Raw genomic sequence first — 19993 nt, 5'->3', positions numbered from 1 at the left:
AATTCGATCTTATAACAAGTACATAAAAGCCAAAGTGCAGTGATAAGCTTGATGTGCTGCCATCTGTGTAAGTCGACGGTAGTCCAGAATTTCGCGATCAGCTGACAGCGGGGATATAGCTCAGTGGTAGAGCATTCGACTGCAGATCGAGAGGTCCCCGGTTCAAACCCGGGTGTCCCCTGCCGGGCGGTATTTTTTTTATCCTCACCGAGGAAGCTCTTGGCCTGTATAGTACTTATTATTATTCTGTGCCTGTATCAATAAATATAGATGACCCACGCTGAACTGTCCCACCAAACTCAATGACAGGGGGGCGCTACCATCGTTCAACTATATGGTTTCCAACATGGCAAAAATCTGAACCAGCGATCCGGTATTGACGGTGGCGCCCCGCTGTCAATGTCATGCATAGGACAGTTCAGTATTTTGGAACTATACCAGCGTCTACGTCTAGAATCTAGATGAATGAATTTAAAAAAGTTGCCCATGCAAAAAAAAGCTCTTGGTCTCCAAATTTATTTGACACTACATTATTTTATTCAAACTGGCCACTGAAGCGGCAAAGTTTTCAACGCAAACTTTTTCAGAAGGACAAAATTCCACTTTTGACTTTACCCTAAAAGGGAGCAAGCCAAAGCCTTCTTATTAAAACGAGGAAAAATAACGTCTGCGGGTAGGCAAAGTTTGTTAATAAACCTCACCGCAACAGGGAAAGCTGGGGGTAATGCTATACCTACTTGCTACTTATCTCACAGTTCGGGACCGTGTGCTGAAACATGGCAACACAAATAATATTTTGTACAAACAAAACAAATAGTCGTAGCTATTTTGGTATTTTGTATGAATTGTCACAGATACTAACTACATGCTAGTTACATTGACAAATACAAGTAGGTATATTAAACCAGTAGCTGATGGTCACAAACACTATTTATCCAAATCTTCAGCGCCAAACTTTCAGTACATCCTAATTCCTAGGAATTAGTAGCGCTAATATTATACGGCAAGTAAGTAAGTACTTACTTCCTAATAAGCGGTAAACTACTTATTGAATAAATTTTGAAGAAACTTTACAGTATTACTATTAACTACGAGTAGGTATAATATATAGTTTATGCACTAGAATAACAGAGTTTAACAACGATAAAATCAAAAGCAAGTATGTCTTTCTGTGACCAACTGAATTTCAGATGATGCCACAGACAAAAACTAGTACGACTGTAAGCTTACACATGCTGGACAGCAAATATTATTTAAAATAGGTACAGTTTGTTTACTTGTTTCCAAAGAACGTCGCCAACATTTTTCGGCAGGCACATTTATAGTTACTGTACCAAACAAATAGCTGTCGCGAACAGAACTGCAGCAGCAGTGAGCATAGTCTAAGATCCCGCTATACAGGGTGTTTCTTGTAAGGTGTCAAGCCGAAGGCAGGTGATAGGTGAGGACTAGACCTATCGATTTTACCCCCATGTATGTTCTACGATTTTTCATAGTTTAGAAGTTATCGTTAATTTTGTGATTTTTTCAAATTGTATGACCCAGTAGGCTTTAAATTTTTTTATCTTTTTTTTGGGTCGACTTTTCTCAGATTTCTTTTTTTTGACAGATTCCCTATTAATTGCAGATTTTTTAAAAAAATAATCAACTTCCTATCTTTGATGCAAGATACAAAATTTTTGCTAGAAACATAAAAAATATGCTTTTAGCGGAACATTCTAAAATTTTCAACTTAAAGGTTTGAAAAAAAAAAGAACTTCCATAGGTCCAAAATAATTTAAAAAACTGCGCAGTTTTCTGAACTTTCATAATAACACAAAAAAACATGTACTTAATAGTCCATTATTTTCTGTAATCGCTCCACTCAAGTGGGAAGTTGGAGATTTCGTTACATGTTTTTTACTTTCTTAGGACTAAGTAATGTTTGCAATCCCTTAAGTTTACGTTATGTAGAACACATTTAGAAACAATATCTGAAAAGAACATTTTTTATCCACAACGAGGAAGCTCTTGCCCTTCATCTGGTATACAATAGGGAATATGAAAATATTGATGAACTGCGGACAAAGCTGACTGAAGCACAAAACCAAATTAAAATGAAGAAGAAGGTTTTACAAAGAATTTTTTGCGTCGTTGTCGAATGTGCATTCAGGTCAACGGCGGACATTTTGAACATTTACTTTAAATTAAATTATTACACCCATTTTTGCGCTCTCTCTCTCTCTCTCTCTCTCTCTCACACACACACACACACACACACACACATTTTTTATGTTTCTAGCAAAAATTTTGTATCTTGCATCAAAGATAGGAAGTTGATTATTTTTTTCAAAAATCTGCAATTAATAGGGAATCTGTCAAAAAAAAGAAATCTGAGAAAAGTCGACCCAAAAAAAAGATAAAAAAATTTAAAGCCTACTGGGTCATACAATTTGAAAAAATCACAAAATTAACGATAACTCCTAAACTATGAAAAATCGTAGAACATACATGGGGGTGAAATCGATAGGTCTAGTCCTCACCTATCACCTGCTTTCGGCTTGACACCTTACAAGAAACACCCTGTATATACAACGACCTTCACCGNCATCAAATAAGCATCTCGGTGAAGGTCGTTGTATAGCGGGATCTTATACTAGCAGTACATATTTCAATGCTCGAGGAACAGGATATTCTGGAGAAGCTGAAAACGACTGGACTGGATTAAATATCCAGCGCAGCTTAAGCACACAGCAGAACACAACATGAGAATCCAGTGGGTGGTCACAGTATAGAGAATTAATAGTAAGTTAAGATACACTAATAAAAATAAGTAGTGACTGAGTTTTTTTCGCTGCTTCTTCTGGCCCATTTATTGTCCCGAAGCAGTGATAGGGTTAATACTGGGACGTCTAAAAGTGATTTTTAAAAGTCTACTTCCAAAAATTAAATGAGCTTTAAGAGTGAGTTTTAATAACTTTTTTTACTGACTGTACGCATCTACTTACTACGTGGAAGCTTTGGGAATAGCCCCTGGTTGTCTTGGAAACCACAACCTAGCTATGCTTTTAGATTATTAGCCAAAGGTTTTTTTAATCATCCAACAGGACGTCCACTGCTCAACAAATGCCTCGTCCAATGCTTTCCAGATTTGGTTGGTATCTTTGCAGCCTCTATCCAGCAGCGCCATTATAAGGTCGTAAGTTTATGCCCAACATAAACATTTGGACCCAACGCCTTTTAGTATTATTACCATCCAAAGTATAAAATTTAAACCCTTATTAGAAAAAAAAACTATTTTTTTATCTTTATTTAACTGATAAACAATAATTTTATAATATATTTAGATAAACTTAAAAAAAAATGTTATTTTAATTTCACAAGCTATCTAGTTCTACTGCTCCCATATTGTACTGTGCCTGGCCCACCCGATGCCCCTCTGCACCCATGCAATGTTAAACAGTCCCACTGACCATAGTTCACCCGCATCAAACTTTTATACCTTGATTTTTTAGAATCCAGCAGAGATGTAAACAGACACTTTCATACACAATTACACCATAATCACTTACGTGTTCATAATATCATACACATTATTTAACAAGCCCATGAAACCAACTTTATTTTCACGTTTATACAAGTTTGAAATCAATCTTTGAAACAAATTATTTTAGCAAAATACGTGGACGATGAAAATTTGTGAGACTTGTCAAATTGACTTGACGTTTAAAATCATGTGTTATCTCCATATTGTCTATGACTTGTCTCTGACACATCAGTGCTGTAACCTGTGAGTCATAGACAATAATCTGTAAATTTAACGATATTATTTTAAGTATTCACTTATTCCGATTACTGATTAATTTTAAATAAAAAATATACGATGCTTTGTTTAATTTTCCAGCGATAACTTCGACAATATTGGAGATAACGTAAAATTATTTTTCTACTTTTAGTGTATACTTTTTCGGAGTCAGTTTAATTTTTCGTCGGTTTTATTTAAACGAAATTATTTTACTTTTTTATGCAATTATGCTTACTTTCCTACATAAGTAAATAAACTAAAAGAAAATAAAAATCTTCTTTCAATTAGTGTTTTCGCGATTGAAAAATCCGCCAGATGGCAATACGTAGACGCGAGGTCCAAATGCTGCATGATTGGTTATTTTTGACATGACATTGACAGATATGTCAAAATCCAACGTGGACCTCGCGTCCACGTATTGCCATCTGGCGGATTTTTCAAACGCGAAAACCCTTATTGATAGCATCTTAAATTACCTCCCTAGCGGAATAGAGCAACAAAGAACTGAGCGAGCGAGATGTCACTAGTAGCAACACTGTCAAACAGAACTTTTTGCAACTATTTGAAGTTTAATAACTTTACGGATATTATTGATTGTTTTACTGTCCAGTGTGTTTTTTGATTACATCTGTGCATACAGTTTGTTTCCTGTTCTCGAAAATTTCATAATCAGTTCACATTCAATGTTGCGACATTGTTGCATATTTTTAATATTTTGACGATCACCCGGCGATGATACGCAAGTACTACAATAATTTCACTTCGCGATTAACGAGAGGTTTTGTCGCATCACTAGTTCACAGACCAAAAATATTTTTATGTCAGTTGGCCATATTTGATGACATTTCTGCTGATTTCTAAAAAATTAGACTTTACACCGTTCGAGGGTGCACTTTTAAAAATACAACTCTACAACCTGATTTAAATTCTTGGGAGATTTTGGCTATTTCAAGGCGGGACGTGGTCTTTACTTGGCTTTTACTAACTACGCCATAGGGATGTTTTTTTCTTAGCTTTCGCGGTTTGCGTTTAGCCACAACGGTCACGCAGGGATGTAGCTATCGCCGTATGAGCGGTATCAATGTACCTACGGGGGGTACAGGGACGGATGTTTTTGAATGCTATATTTACGTCTTGATTCTTTAGATGATTTGTTTGCAATGACCTTTTTAGGTGAAAGACCCTTCAACTTTGATACAGGGCAACAAATGAACAAGGGCCATCTCATATTATGAAACAAGGTGATCTAATGCAAGCGATAAATTCATTTTCCTAATTTTATCAAAATTATGATTGTTATTAATCATCAAAGTAATTATTTCATTATCGTAGCCATAGCGATTTTACAATAGACATTACTAATTTTAAGACATTTTTATTTTGATGTCCTTTCTTAATATTAAATTTTAATTTATTTTCGATTAGCCTGTTTAGTTTTTAGATATTATTATTGTTATTTCTTTAAAAATATTACTTTGTATTAAGTTTGAGTTATGGCGCCAAATTATAGAAAAAAGATTACCACCAGAGATCTACCAGATGTAAGTACCTGCAGTAAAATTAATAGGTACTTTAAGTACTGACATTGAAACCCAGTAATTTTTATTTTAGTGCCTTGGAGAAGACACTGTCAAGACCATAGCACGCATAGAAGCACATCCCACTGTTGTGGGCATCATGTTCATACGACAAAGTACGTACGATCGGTTGTAGATAAAAAGACCTTAGTTTGCAAGTGCTAAAGAAAATTTTAGTCGCTGTTTAAAATACTATAATTTATCTTTAAGATTCAGTGCATATTTGCACCGTGCCGGAAGCCATGGCACAAACCATGATCACGAAGCTTCCTCAACTAAGTTCTGCTATACATCGAGCAATAACGGAAATAGTAAGATATTAATATTATGTAAACTATTTTACGATAAAAATATTTAATGGACCTAAAATCACATGACATGTTCCATTTTTCCCGCCATTTCACTAATGTAAGAAAAACAACTACCTCTTTTGGTATAAGTACTATACTCTATGAACTACCTGCTAACTGCTTGGCACTCTAGCTTTTGGCCGGAAGTGTTTAGTCACGATAAAATACTACATCTAGTCACTAGTCACCACTTTTGCCAAAAATATTAAAAAATATCATAACCAACAGGATATCAACGATGAATTGATAACATACCGAATCGAAACAAAGATGAACGAAATCTTGGTGGCCGCGGGAAAAGACTACACGGCGTGTGTTATTCATACAGTTAAGAAAAATAAACAAAGAGGGAATAAAATATAACAAGACGTTACTCAATAACGTGGTTAGTTAGTAAAGGTTCACGAACTTGGCGACCAGTAAAGTTGTAATAAACAAAATAAGGGATAATGAAAATTATCAGTAACCTGTTAAAAGATGCTCGAGATGAGTGGTTGGTGAATACGGTAAGAAGCCTAAATAAAACTTAATGTTATTCGTAAAAATAAATCTATAATTTCTTATTCCTTATTTTCAGACTGTAACTATAAATAAAGTTAATCCCATAATAGATCGAATTATGGAAGATGAATCTGTAGAAGGAGTTATTATGACAAATAAGGAAGGTTAGTAAAATTGGGACAGCTCGTTTTGTTTGGCAAATGCGTTCGTTCGTTTTGCTTTAAAGTTTATAATGCCTTGTCGAAAACTATTTACCACCAAGTTAGCTTACGGTAAAAGTCCGCTAATTTCTTCTCACTGTCTCTAACCAGGCGCTCCCATATTGACAAATATTAGTACAACCAGAGCCACCAACTATGGATTGGTACTCCAGAGCTTCGGGACTATGGCCCAAATATACATTAAAGAACTGGTATAAAAACGTATTCCTAATTAATAATAGACATTTCAGAAATCAAGTAGAGTCAAACTTTTACAAGAATCCAATAAAATTCGGTAGTTTAGCAAGTTCCAACTCTTCAGTCAAACTAAAATATTAATTTATTTACAGGATACTTTTGACGAAGTTCTTGTAGCCCGTATCCATACGAAGAAATCTGAAATTATGATGGCTCCACATCCAGAATTCACCATTATTGTGATCCAGCACGCCAGACACATACTTGAAGAGAATAAGGAAAATAAATATAAATCTAATAGAAATTAGTTAATGTACTCGTAATAATTCTAAATAAACTATTGAATTGAATTAGAATCACTTTCCTTTTAGTTACTTTATAAATGTTTTATTTGGAAGACCACACAATGTCCTAAATTAGTATAACTTTATGATCCGTAAGTAATCCGACTCGTCCAACAGCAAAAAAAGTAATCGTCTCAAAGTCACTCCTAAAAAGCATGTGATATTTTGTGCTGGTCTTTGCAGGGTACATCCCTATACCGGATACGCTTGTCAAATTTTGCTGATGCCGCGCGCGCCGGTGTCGCCGGCCGCCATGTTTTATTTAGCGTCGTTTGATTGTTGACGGACGACGTATGAGTGCAATAAATTTTCATGAAAAATAGAAGTCATTTGCATCTTTAGTGCTATTGACTATTTTATTAAAGAATTTAATGATGGCGGAGAGTTTTGATAAAAATGGGTACAACAGCGGCGAATTTAAGAGAGAGCCGAGGCAACCTGAAGACTGCGGGCCGATGGACCAAGATGGCGATGAAGGATTGAAATTGAATGATAAAGCCGATGAATACATGAGGGAATTGTTGAGTGAGAAGATTAAACTCAATAACCAGAAATTCCCAATCTCGTCCAAACTTATTGACCAAGGTACTAACAACTTTCTCAATGTTCTACTGCGCAACTGTTGGCGTGGTAGATTTGTTTGATTTGCAAATAAAAAGTCTATGTCAACAGACTAATTTATGCCTAATAAAGGTATTAGGTGTTAAATTAATTGTTAGGTCACACAAAACAACAAATTAAGTCAGTCATTGACCTTCCCCCTTGGCATGACATTCTACAAACAATAACCTCATAACCAAACAAAATGAATTTAACAGCATCTATGTAGTAGGTTTCAGGAAAACTATGTAAACCTACATCCACCACACTTCATTTAACTATTTGAATAACCAACATCTGTTTTATTTACAGAGGTGTCAAGGGTACAAACCACAGGCAGGATTCCCGCCAAAGACACCAAGTACATGGATGTCTTCCGTGAGAAGCCTGTCAAAGTTACAGTTAAAGTTTTGGTGCCGATCAAAGAACATCCTCAGGTAAAAATGTTACTTTATTACTCAGAATAAGCAAATTTAAGATGCTAGGAATGATCCTATAATAAAAGTTTGTTGTTTTAGTTCAATTTTGTGGGCAAATTACTTGGGCCCAAAGGCAACACGATGAAACAAATGCAAGAAGAGACCATGTGCAAAATGGCTGTTCTAGGACGAGGATCAATAAGGGACAGGTAAGATAAAATTGTAAATAATTAAAGCCCTACTCATTTTCTTTATATTTTGTTTTATATCATTGGCATTGATAGATCTTGTATTTATCATGACCACCTTGAATTAGTCTTCTTATATATGTTGAGTGTCCTTTTATTATGCCTATGCCTAAGCTGTCTTCTTAAATTACGTGGTTTCTTTTTAGCCTTTTAACCACCAATGAAATCTAGTCTCATTTAGATACTAAGTGTTATTTTCATTCTAGACAGCTCATTTAATGGAGCTTATACTTACCAGATCAAAAGTTTACTATAATTATGCATCTTTCCTACAGGAGAAAGGAAGAAGAACTCCGTAACAGCTTAGACCCTAAATACTCGCACTTGTCAGATGAGCTCCACGTCGAGATATCAGCGTTAGCGCCCCCTGCTGAGGCGCATGCGAGGATTGCATACGCACTGGCAGAGGTCAAGAAATACCTGGTCCCTGACGGCATGGAGATGATGAGGCATCCGCCTATTAGGGAACTGATGGACAGAGGTTAGTGCCAAAATTTATTTTTATGGTCTGCACCAATATACTTTGGCATTCTTTTAATTAAATAGATTGGTTTATCGAATGGTCTACGTTCTTAATTGAATAATCCTGTATTATTTATTGTAAACTGAGATATTAATGTAGGAATTGAAACACAGTTCTAATTCCCACATATTTATTTGCCCAAGATAGAAAATAATAAAAACAGTAATTTATAACAATTGTTCGTCTACACGTCGTCATACGTCACACACACTCTTCCTTCTCTTTCACACATCTTTACGTTCCGTTTCTCACTCATATCCTAGATTAATCTGTTTTTCAATACATTTGCTACTTCTATTTACAGGACTATCAAGTTTATTCGTGCAAACTATTGAATTTCGTTATAAAAACAAGTTGTAAAATAATATGCGTCTTAAGAAAAATTGTACAAAAACATTTTTCAAGGTCGTGCCAAATTGATTATACTAACTTAATCAAAGCACAGTAAAAGGAGATTTATCACACTATAATAATAAATATTTGTGTATTTTATTGTGGCAAGTACGCATATAATTTTAGTACAGTCAGTGACAAATAGTTTGTTAACTAAGCGAAAAAAAAACTATTGGAGTGGTCAAGAGATGACGACACAACCTTATTCTGCTGACTGTACCTATGGATGTGCTCTGTGGTATACTTAAAATAAGTAGCATGATAAAACACAATTTTCCTTATCTTACATCAGTTGTGAGTACTACAATTCCCGAACACAAGACAGGGTGACACACGAACCAATCACAGAGCTCTATTCAACGCTGTGCGTTCAATTTTCTGGTTCACTTATGCGAGCATCGTTTGTGAATATTGGTGTCAGTATAGCGCAATATTATCGATACATTGGCAACACTTATCGCGACCGCTACTCACAGTGACCTTTGCCACCCAGTAGGCTTAAAGTACTTTACATACGTCTAATTCTTACTATGAGATAAAAAATAAAACATTTGCACAATGTTTTCTCTCAGTAAATTCTAATTTAATCCTGACACCTATAGGTGGTTATAGTTGTTGCAATTCACGAAGGCAAGTGAGCTTTACATGTCTGGTGGCTCGCTACTGTTCGTTTTTCAAAATTCAGAGGGCTGAGTGTGTTTTTTGAAAAATGTCATTAAATGTATGACGGATTGTACAGCGTCCCTAGCGGGTAACTTTCAAAGAATAAAATTTTCATACATTTTTTAAACGCGCTCACATGTAAACCCACACTCAGCCCACTGATAAACATTACACTATCGTTATGTGCAATGTACACGTACACACACAAGTAAAGCTCACTCGCCCTCGTGAGTTGCAAGAACTATACATTCTAACCTGTGGCTTCTCTGCAGGTATGCCGCCACCCGGGCCAGACAACGTGATGTACAGTGCTTGCACCGTCACCAAACGGTCGTTCTCTTATCAAGATCCGGTTATTGGCAAAGGTCACTACTTTCTTTACACCAAGGGTGGCCAACTTGATTAGACATAAGATCTACTGTTTACTAACAAAACCCTGGGCGATCTATCACTTACATACTTCTTGAAATTTTAAATGAAACAGCATAGTTTAGTACTAGAGATGAAACGGATAGTAGTTTGGCCGGATACCGGATACCGGATATCCGGCCAGCTGCTAGGCCGGATAGCCGGATATCCGGCGGCCGGATAGTTGGCCCATTGTCTCGTTGCATGTCGTGACGAGTTTAGCGTCGCACAGGTGCTTCGAACGCGATCAGTGGGTTATTAGTAGACTAGACTAGACACACTTGAAAATCGAATCAGTCCGAATAGAATGTCGGATTTTGCCACTTGTCTAGGGGGCAGATAAATTCGGGCGATTTCGGTTGCCTTCGTGAGTGTGTGATTCGTTTACTTGCTGCGTAATCTGACCGAACTGCATCATCATGACATCAGACCATCAGTGAAAAATGATGAGATGATGATGATATTTTATTTGGCAATATTTACATACAGGAAGGAATGGAAGTAATTTTTTTTACTTAAACTTTTAAGTTGAAAATTTGTTAGTGTTCTGCTAAAAGCATAATTTTAATGTTTCTAGCAAAACTTTTGTATCTTGCATCAAAGATAGGAAGGTGATTATTTTTTTCAAATATCTGCAATTAATATCGAATCTGTCAAAAAAAAGAAATCTGAGAAAAATCAACCCAAAAATAAGATATTTTTTTTTAAAGCCTACTAGGTCATAGAATTTTAAAATATCACAAAATTAACTCTATCTCCTAAACTAAGCAAAATCGTATTATACACATGGAGGTGATTTAGATACACCTTGATGTAAGGAATCTAAATTTTTCTTTTAGACCTCACTGTTTTGGCCACCGTGTATATTTACTATTTATGTATTCGTCATTAGAGTGAATAGCCCAGAAAAAGAAATTAGTTTTTTTTAAAGGCCTTAATATTATGGCTTTATGTAACTTTTTAAACTTTAAATAAAACCCGTCATTATTATAAGCCATTTTATTGATGTTTACCTCTAAGATTAAAGTATTTCATTTCATTAATAGGAAATTGTTGTAGTTTTTTAATATCCGGTATCCGGCCGGATAGTGAGTTACTATCCGGTAACCGGCCGGATAGTAAATTTAGGCCGGATATCCGGCCTACCGGATAGTTGCCGGATATCCGTTTCATCTCTATTTAGTACACAATCATGTAGTAGTTTTTGCCTTGCCACGATCGACTGGACTAATATTCGCGATCAGCCGGTTGGCCACCCCTGCTATACACTAAGTACACACTCTACAGAAGAGACGTTGCAAGCATTAGTACAAAGATTGACGCCTGTATTCGGGTGACACATGAACCAATCACAGAGCTCTATTCAAAGCTGTGCGTTCGATTTGCTGCAAGCAAGCATCGTTTGTGAATACATCTGAGCATCTGACTAAACTTCGGCAGCTTATGATGTTGTAACAGATGTTATTTTGCATCAAAAATGTAGTTGATTGTACAGTGCTTGCGCCGTCACCAAACAATCATTCTCATAACAAGATCCTGTTATTGGCAAAGGTCACTACTTGCTATACACATTAACTATTTACGTATAGACTACAGAACATAAGACACATTTCAATGCGTTTTTTGCATTAGCATCAAGCATAATTCGTTGGAATAAGTGTTATTTTGCTTTAAAAATGTAGTCAAGATGTGCAGATAACTGTATGCTTGTTCTGTTACTCATCAGTTGTTGTTTCAAGATACCAATATTGTCAAAGGTTACTTATTTACCCTTTCAGAATGACTCATTCAAATGGGGACTTAACACAACATGTATTACATCTTTAACATATGATATTACTTAATAAAAAAACATATACAGATTATCTTATTATTCCTGAAAGTCATTACGTCACGTTTGCAATGTTCTACCCTTCTGAAAAAAAGTGGTTCGCGCCGCTACAGAGACAGGAGACCGAGACGGGAGACCGCAACCGTTACTTAACTAAGGGTTAAATTCGACCTAACAAGAGTAGTATTAATCTCAGAATAAATCGTCAGTAATTCCCCATACTGAAACTGTCAATGTGCCAATATCAGGAGTTATTCTCGGATAAAAGTTTGGTCGAATCGGGCCTAAGGCAGAGACCTGTCTCTGTCTTGCTCGCGAACAAACGCTTATAGCATTACTTAACTAAAATCAAGTAACGGTCGCGGCCTCCTCCTTACGATTTTACCTATTTTCTTGCGACCGTTAGGGCCTTGCCACACTGGCGGATTACAAGATTACAAGCGTTGCAATCTTTATTGCCAATTTGTATTGCCCAAATTACTAATAGTCCCATTAGCCCCTCGTGGTAAGCTAAATAAGCTTGTGTTACGAGTGGGCTCACCACAATAGTCGAGCGGCGGTGGGATTCGAACCCGCGTTCCTCGTATCTCGAGTCGGCCACACCGACCCCTTCACCGTTCGGCTATCGTGGTTATAAAATATTATAAATCTGCCAGTGTGTCAGCTCACTTAGTGTTAAGTTTAATCAATAAAGCTTTACTAAGTACTTGTTTATGTACTCACATTACTAAACTATGTATCTACCTTCACAGCCGGCCCGCCCAGGCCGCCGCCGGGTCGTGCGCCGCCTCGCATGCCGCCGGCGCCGCCGATGCCACGCGGCATGCCTGGCAAGACTAAGGTGATCAGCATCCTGGACCGCGCACGCAACGCCATGGAAAACTCCTATGGGGGCTATGAGGACCCGTACGCTATGCCGCCCGAGCCGCCGGTAAGTTTCATTGGACTAAAGCCTGGTCCGTGAGCACGTAGAATCCCGTCCAATGACCCCAAGCTGCCCATCCTTGTCGCTCGCACGTAATTATGTTGCTGACGCGCTCGCACACTCACTGCGGGCGCGCGTCGCACAGTCGCGACAGCAATATAATTACGCGCGAGCGAAAAGGATGGGTAGCTTGGGGTCATTGGACGGGATTCTACGTGCTCACGGACCAGGCTTTACCTAAAGCCTGGTCCGTGAGCACGTAGAATCCCGTCCAATGACCCCAAGCTGCCCATCCTTGTCGCTCGCACGTAATTATGTTGCTGTCGCGCTCGCACACTCACTGCGGGCGCGCGTCGCACAGTCGCGATAAGGATGGGTAGCTTGGGGTCATTGGACGGGATTCTACGTGCTCACGGACCAGGCTTTACATCATGGCAACACCAAGGTGATCAGCATCCTGGACCGCGCTCGCAACGCCATGGAAAACTCCTACGGGGGCTATGAAGACCCGTACGCTATGCCGCCGGAGCCGCCGGTAAGTTTCATTGGACTAAAGCCTAGTCCGTGAGCACGTAGAATCCCGTCCAATGACCCCAAGCTGCCCATCCTTGTCGCTCGCACGTAATTATGTGGTCATTGGACGGGATTCTACGTGCTCACGGACCAGGCTTTACATCATGGCAAGACCAAGGTGATCAGCATCCTGGACCGGGCTTGCAACGCCATGGAAAACTCCTACGGGGGGTATGAAGACCCGTACGCTATGCCGCCGGAGCCGCCGGTAAGTTTATTTTCCTGGTTGAAAGTGATGATCAGGCCAAAGGTGGAGGGCGAGCTTCATCTGAAATTCTCAACCACAGAGGAACTCTTAACATTCAGTTCCAAGTGAGTTTAACTTTTCCCCGTAAACTTGATCTTTACCTGTTGGATTTTTATCAGAGGCCTAGCTATAGATCCTGGTTATACAGGAGTTACAGCGGTGGGAATAATCATGGCCATTCAGTGTGTGCGAGACTTGCATACATTTATCATTTCTATCCTAACTTTTATTAAAATGTTTCTATTTTCTTTACAAGTTTTAACTAAAACAATACATCTCATAATTAATTTATTGTCAAGATCATTTGGCTGGCACTGACTGAGTATCTTATTAGTTATCAATAAATAACCAAAATGTGTTATGAATTCTACCGGATTTAACTAAGGAAGAAAATTACCTGTTATTCATTTCAATAAAATGGAAAATCTCAAAATCGATCGAAACAGTGTCATCCAGACGATCTCGGCAACTTAACAAATCGACCGCCATCAAACTAAAAGACACAACCGTGACCCAGGCGCCTTCCCAGGTGTCCCGCCAACCGCGCGGCCCACCCAGAGCCTCCGAACAAGAGTTCTACTACGATCGTCCCGACCGCTACTACGACGAGGGCTTCTACAAGCAAGAGGAGAGGCCCTTCAAGGCGTCAGCTCGTGATGTGGGCACCCGCAGGCCCCAGCCGCGGCCATACCAGCGCCACGAGCCCTACGCGCGTCCCAAGTAACTGAGTAGTACGTCGCGTGCATGCAGGCTCGTCACTGGGTGGTAGATCGTGATCGTTGTAGATTGGTAGACTGCCAAGACAAAATACAAAAGTATAGACGTCCTAGACTGAACCGTCCCGGCTATGATATTGTCAGGAGGACGGTACTATCAATAATGGATTATTAGTTCCGATTTTTTCCATGTTGGACAACATAGCTGGGCACCGTTAACCAAATAGTTAACTTCGTTAATCGTTAAACCGTTACTAAAAAACTTAACTTCGTTAAACGTTAAAACGTTACATTTAGGATGATTTAACGCAAGTTAACGTTAATCGTTAATCCGTTAACACGCGATAATAAAACGAAAAAAAATATTGTAATATACAAAGTTCAAATAATTTCGAAAGCTTGTAACGCGCATGGAATTTATTCCTCTTTTATGTTTACGCTACAAGCTTTCGAAATTATTTGAACCTTGCATAAGTACAATTATTTTTTTCGTTTTAGTACAACTGCATTTCAGAATAAAAGCTTTTATTATAATTTTATTATAGACTTTTGTATCTCAATCTCAGAGCCTTGGTACAAATACAATTTAGCACCAAAGTGCTCGAACAGACAAATCCAACAAACCCAAACTCGATAAGTTTCCACCGTTTCGTTTAGGAATTCCTATGGCCACCTCTTGACTCCATCATCAGGACCCTGGACATCATCTAGTACTAAAGTGCTCAAAATTACAAATCCTACGAACCCAAATTCGATGCGATTCCGCCGTTTCATTTAGGAGTTTCTATGGCCACCTCCTGACTCCATCATCAGACCAGCTCAATGGTACCATAACATTGCTTTGTCATCGTACTTACATAAGTATGGTATCCTTCCGTTTGGCCAAATTACTTTTCGCCAAATTTCACTTCGCAAACAACTTATCGCCAAAGTTTCATTTCCCAAATGAACTTTTAGCAACTGTACTTTTCGCAACTGATTCATTTGGTCAAATTATCATTTGGCCAAATTTTACTTGGCAAATGTTTATATAGCAAATGTTTTATGTTGCCAAATATTATATCCCAAATAATTTTTTTGGTCAAATTGACACTTCACATACTTACCCACCGTTACCCACAAATCAAAGCATAAGGCACATGATCATGGTTTTCACAATAATTTTATGTAAAACATTGCAGAAAACAGTATGGTTGCAAAAAGTAGGTATTGCAGAAAATAGTAGGTTAGGTTAGGTTAGAACAGTGACCCTTAATGCGCGAAGGCGAGCGAAGCGTGCCGCGGCAGCGGCCGCCGAGCGCTAGATCACCTCTATTGTTAATTAATCATTTGGAAATTTCGATACAAAGAATGAAATAAGGAAATTAATGTAGAACAAATTTTATATTAACTCCCCACTAAACAAAATAATAACCATAAGCTAATTTATATACCATTCTATGCACCAATCAAATTATTTTGTAAATAGTTTGTCGTGAAATATTTTTGCCTAATGAAACATTTGGCAAACCATACTTTGCCAAACAATAATTTGCTAAACAATAATATGCCAAAAAAAACATTTGCGAATTAAAAGTTTGCAATAAGTTGCTTTGCCAAATGAGAATTTGCCAAATGAGAATTTGCCAAATGAAAATTTGCGAAACGTTGTTTGCGATGTGATAATTTGGGAAACGTTTTTTGGCCAAACATTAGTAATCCACATAAGTATACCCGGCTCAATCGGTTGAGGAAAACTGGTCTTAAATTCAGTTGTAAATAAATAAAAAAAATGCATTTTTAATATCGTTGCGTTGGTTTGTTTGTTTTGTAACCAAATTTTACAAAAACTGTTGTTTTGGGTTCTGGAAGTTCTGGAAACCCGAGCCCCGAACGTACTTGTCAGAATGCGTTTATCAGCGTGTCTGCTGTATCTTTTTGGTAAATAGTAGGTGCTGGATTAACGATTAACGGACTTAGGATAATTTAACGGAAGTTAACGAGTCCGTTAACATTTTTTAAAGTTAACTTAAAAGTTAATCCGTTAATATAAATGTTAACTTCGTTAATTAACGATTAACGGATTAACGAGTTAATGCCCAGCTATGTTGGACAACCATATAATTATGACATTTACAAGAGGGCGCTACTATCAATACAGAGCCCCGATTACGGTAATTTTTAACGTCGCCAATCCAGACACGCTTCTCGATTCTGCGATACGATTGGTCGTTCAACAGCGTACGTCAGCTGTTTTGACCAATCGTATTGCACAATCAGAAACGCGTCTGGATTGTAGACGTTAAAAGTTACCGTAATCGGGGCTCTGGATTGTTTGTTTTTGATTTTTGCCACTTGACATTTCAGAATCGTTGGACAATACATACATTATTTTATATGTCACCAAATGCCCTATTTACCCCACTGCGCCAGAAGGAGGGTTATGTTTTTTATAAAATACATTTCTAAATAAAGCAGTATCATTTCTATAACGATCAATTCTTGATAGACTTCTGAACATTTTTGTCTTGAGATTATTATTATCAAGCTCATATGAAGTCATGAAATGAAATCCAGTGACTGGTCGCACCTCTGCACACATTTTTTTTATTTTGCTTCTTATTTTAATTTTTATGGCCAATGAGATGTTATTTATTTCAAAAATGATTTCTACAATTTATACAAAAATATATTTAAAAAATGTTTAGAACTAAACTAAAAGGTTTGGATTTCTTTTAAAGGGAAGTTGATAATATACATAATTATTATCCTTTTTATGGTGCGTTATTTCATTGGGCACCTTTACAAATCATAAAGAATGGTATGGAACTTGTCTTGCATGACTAGTTTATAAAATAACATCCATACTTACTGGCCACTTAATTTAAGTTGCGAGTTACATTTAATTTTGCTTCAATTAGCTATTTAATAATTATTATATTATTTGATCACTCTCACTCAGTTTTCACACACATTCCAGGGATTCGTCATCAAAGAGGCAGCGATCACAGCAATAGCCTGGTGAGTACAGCAGCTTAAAAGAAAAACCCTAAACTTCAAGAAAAAAACAAGACAAAAATAACAAAAAAATACTAGGATACGCAAAAGCACCCTATCCCATGGACGTCGAAAGTACACATTCTAAAATTTAGAATTTAAAATAACTTTTCTTGGACCCCAACATTGTTCGGTTCAAAAATAATTATTATTATCAATTGGTAAAATTACCAAACTTTATTGACGGAAAATACACACAAATGTGTTACTGGGAATAGAATTAAACTTATATTTTTAATTAAGAATATCTTAGTTTTAGTTCAAACATGAAAATTTGAGTTATGCTTACAGTGAGAAAAACTAAAATTTTGGATTATATCACTATTAAAAATTAAATTACCTTCGGTAGTTTCGAAAGAACAAAAACTTTTACTAAATCAAATATTGTATTAATTAAGAAGTTTGAAATTAGTGTTAGATTAAATAAAAATTATAATTTCAACATGTTTTGATTAAATAAACAACATAAAATTACTATCCACTAGTAATAAAAAAGAGAGGCAGGGGCGCAAAAGATAGTAACACCATAAAAATATCAAAATGTAACAAATTGTTATTAAACATCTTAAACGTAGCCCCTCTTCTTGCAATTAATGTTAAAACATGTTGAACATAATTCATTTTAGGCAAAAATTATGTATCGCATCTTTGTGTGACTATGAAATAAATAGTATTAAAAATAAAAAATCGATTTTTAATTTCGAAGGAGAAATGAATTTTAAGAAGCTAAAGGCATTGGCAGAATTGGACAAACAGAAAACTTGATACTACCTATTATTAAATAACTTAGAAAAAATATCCTAACCATTTAGCTCAGGCTATAATGCAAAAGGCCTAAAGCCTGGTCCGTGAGCACGTAGAATCCCGTCCAATGACCCCAAGCTACCCATCCCTATCGCGTTATGTTGCTGTCGCGCTCGCACACTCACTGCGGGCACCCGTCGCACAGTCGCGACAGCAATATAATTACGCGCGAGCGATAAGGATGGGTAGCTTGGGGTCATTGGACGGGATTCTACGTGCTCACGGACCAGGCTTTAGTTCTTGAAATAATAATATGCCAATGTTCTTCCAATATGTAATTAATTGGCTACTGTTTTGAATTTAGTAAAAATAAATTTTATAAAATCCGATTTGTATGAAAATTAAAATAATTAAAATGAAGATATCAATTTTCTGACTTCACCATACCATTTATATGACCATGTTAACATGGGCTAGTGTCGGCTCATATACCCATTTACCTAACACCCTGTATAATTTTTGAACACATTTAAGATCAAACAGGTCATTTTGTAAAATAATTCTATTGAAACATTGCTAAATGTTAACAAAGAAATGGACACCTATCTCAGTGGTATTACAATTCAATTAAATCTTTTTATGTAAGTACATTGACAAGACAAGACAAACATTTAAAATTAACTCAATGAGCACTAACGAGAAAAAATAGAAAGATTACTACGCTACGACACAGTGAGGTGATGCTGTGCAGTGTACCTCAAAGCCTTTGAAAGACAGATAAATATTTGTAAAAACAGTAATATGTATTAAAAATCATATTTTTTGATTTTACAAATTGATCAAATGTATCAGAAAACGGATTTTCAATCATTCTAAAGTTCTGATTATTTTAACAAATGTCGATTAGTAGGTACTTAGACGACGATTTTAGATTGCTGTTTACCTTTGGGCACTAAACGTTCCTGATCAGAAATAAAATCGAGTATAATATTAGGGTGCAAGAAATAATTGTCCACAAAATAACACTACCCCTATATGGAAAGATCAACCTCATCATGATAACACAAAATAATAACATGAAAACAGAAGAGTAAAGAAATAATTGGGAACCATGGTAATTGACTACAATAAAAAAGGAAACAAAATTTACAACCAGCAATAAAATACAGCGTAAACTGTAACAAAGGAGAACAACAATTACCAAAAACAATAAATCCTGAACCAAAAGAACCTGCAAAATGGTGAGTAAAGAAGTTCATATAAAAATACTAATCAAGTAAATACCATCGTTTGGAGTTACATACCGTAGAAATTTTTTTTTTAACAGTATTTATAACGTGTCATCGGTTATGGACCGATATAAATTGTACCAGGTTCGATTCCTAATTTAGTACAAATTGCTGGGCGAAATAATCTGTTTGAGCTATCAGGTGCAGACTAAAGAGTATTGATATAATTTTAGTAACGCTCTACCTTGGAAAATCCAATTCTCGCGTTCCCTAACCTAAATACATCGTATAAATAAATTCTGTTCTGTTTTAAACGTTGACCTTTTTGTCGTCGCGTCCTGATAGTTCAAGAAAATAACCCAATGTTTTCCAACTTCAATCTACCTACATAAAAACAATGAATATGCAGAAGATGAAGTCCCATTTTTACTAACCCATAGTTCCTGGAAGATATTTTCGTGGCTATCTCGGTTTGCGTTTCACC

General features: G+C 36.8%; 2 protein-coding genes and 1 non-coding gene across 14 annotated transcripts; all 3 read left to right on the top strand.

Annotated features, from left to right (window-relative positions):
* Positions 1–109: 109 nt before the first annotated feature.
* TRNAC-GCA (transfer RNA cysteine (anticodon GCA)) lies at positions 110–181 on the top strand. The gene has a single exon. It is a non-coding gene; the product is annotated as a tRNA-Cys (tRNA).
* A 5045-nt stretch (positions 182–5226) lies between these two features.
* Positions 5227–7237, top strand: LOC114352470 (dynein light chain roadblock-type 1). The gene is made up of 8 exons (XM_028304081.1): positions 5227–5325; positions 5396–5477; positions 5572–5672; positions 5940–6217; positions 6289–6376; positions 6524–6624; positions 6763–6905; positions 7138–7237. Exons 4-8 carry the CDS (start codon positions 6161–6163, stop codon positions 7235–7237), a joined length of 489 nt encoding a protein of 162 aa, XP_028159882.1. The 5' UTR covers positions 5227–5325; positions 5396–5477; positions 5572–5672; positions 5940–6160.
* LOC114352480 (KH domain-containing, RNA-binding, signal transduction-associated protein 2) lies at positions 7197–18219 on the top strand. Of its 12 annotated transcripts, none has more exons than XM_028304099.1 (9): positions 7197–7539; positions 7867–7991; positions 8073–8182; positions 8497–8702; positions 10073–10165; positions 12792–12880; positions 13410–13499; positions 14314–14504; positions 17460–18219. In XM_028304099.1, exons 1-9 carry the CDS (start codon positions 7326–7328, stop codon positions 17494–17496), a joined length of 1155 nt encoding a protein of 384 aa, XP_028159900.1. In that variant the 5' UTR covers positions 7197–7325; the 3' UTR covers positions 17497–18219. The 12 variants fall into 12 exon arrangements, with proteins under 12 accessions (XP_028159900.1, XP_028159898.1, XP_028159899.1 ...); XM_028304097.1 differs by having other exon boundaries at positions 14302–14504; XM_028304103.1 differs by having other exon boundaries at positions 7198–7539; positions 14314–14515; positions 17460–18159.
* Positions 18220–19993: the final 1774 nt, after the last annotated feature.

This window comes from Ostrinia furnacalis, unplaced genomic scaffold (genome assembly GCF_004193835.3).
Source record: "Ostrinia furnacalis isolate ACB-3 unplaced genomic scaffold, ASM419383v2 OfSCF1376, whole genome shotgun sequence".
Taxonomy (NCBI): domain Eukaryota; kingdom Metazoa; phylum Arthropoda; class Insecta; order Lepidoptera; family Crambidae; genus Ostrinia; species Ostrinia furnacalis.
Note: the sequence above shows the minus strand (reverse complement) of the source record. Positions and strands in the feature narration are given on the sequence as shown.

What these genes read in the sequence shown, in the direction of transcription:
- LOC114352470 (XM_028304081.1), top strand. Translation starts at nt 6,161, where the DNA reads ATGAAAATTATCAGTAACCTGTTAAAAGATGCTCGAGATGAGTGGTTG. An exon ending in ATGAGTGGTTGGTGAATACG is followed by an intron (nt 6,218 to 6,288) that starts GTAAGAAGCCTA and finishes CCTTATTTTCAG; the next exon opens with ACTGTAACTATAAATAAAGT. An exon ending in AAGGAAAATAAATATAAATC is followed by an intron (nt 6,906 to 7,137) that starts TAATAGAAATTA and finishes TGGTCTTTGCAG; the next exon opens with GGTACATCCCTATACCGGAT.
- LOC114352480 (XM_028304097.1), top strand. Translation starts at nt 7,326, where the DNA reads ATGATGGCGGAGAGTTTTGATAAAAATGGGTACAACAGCGGCGAATTT. An exon ending in CGAGGATCAATAAGGGACAG is followed by an intron (nt 8,183 to 8,496) that starts GTAAGATAAAAT and finishes TCTTTCCTACAG; the next exon opens with GAGAAAGGAAGAAGAACTCC. An exon ending in CTATGCCGCCGGAGCCGCCG is followed by an intron (nt 13,500 to 14,301) that starts GTAAGTTTCATT and finishes ACCGTGACCCAG; the next exon opens with GCGCCTTCCCAGGTGTCCCG.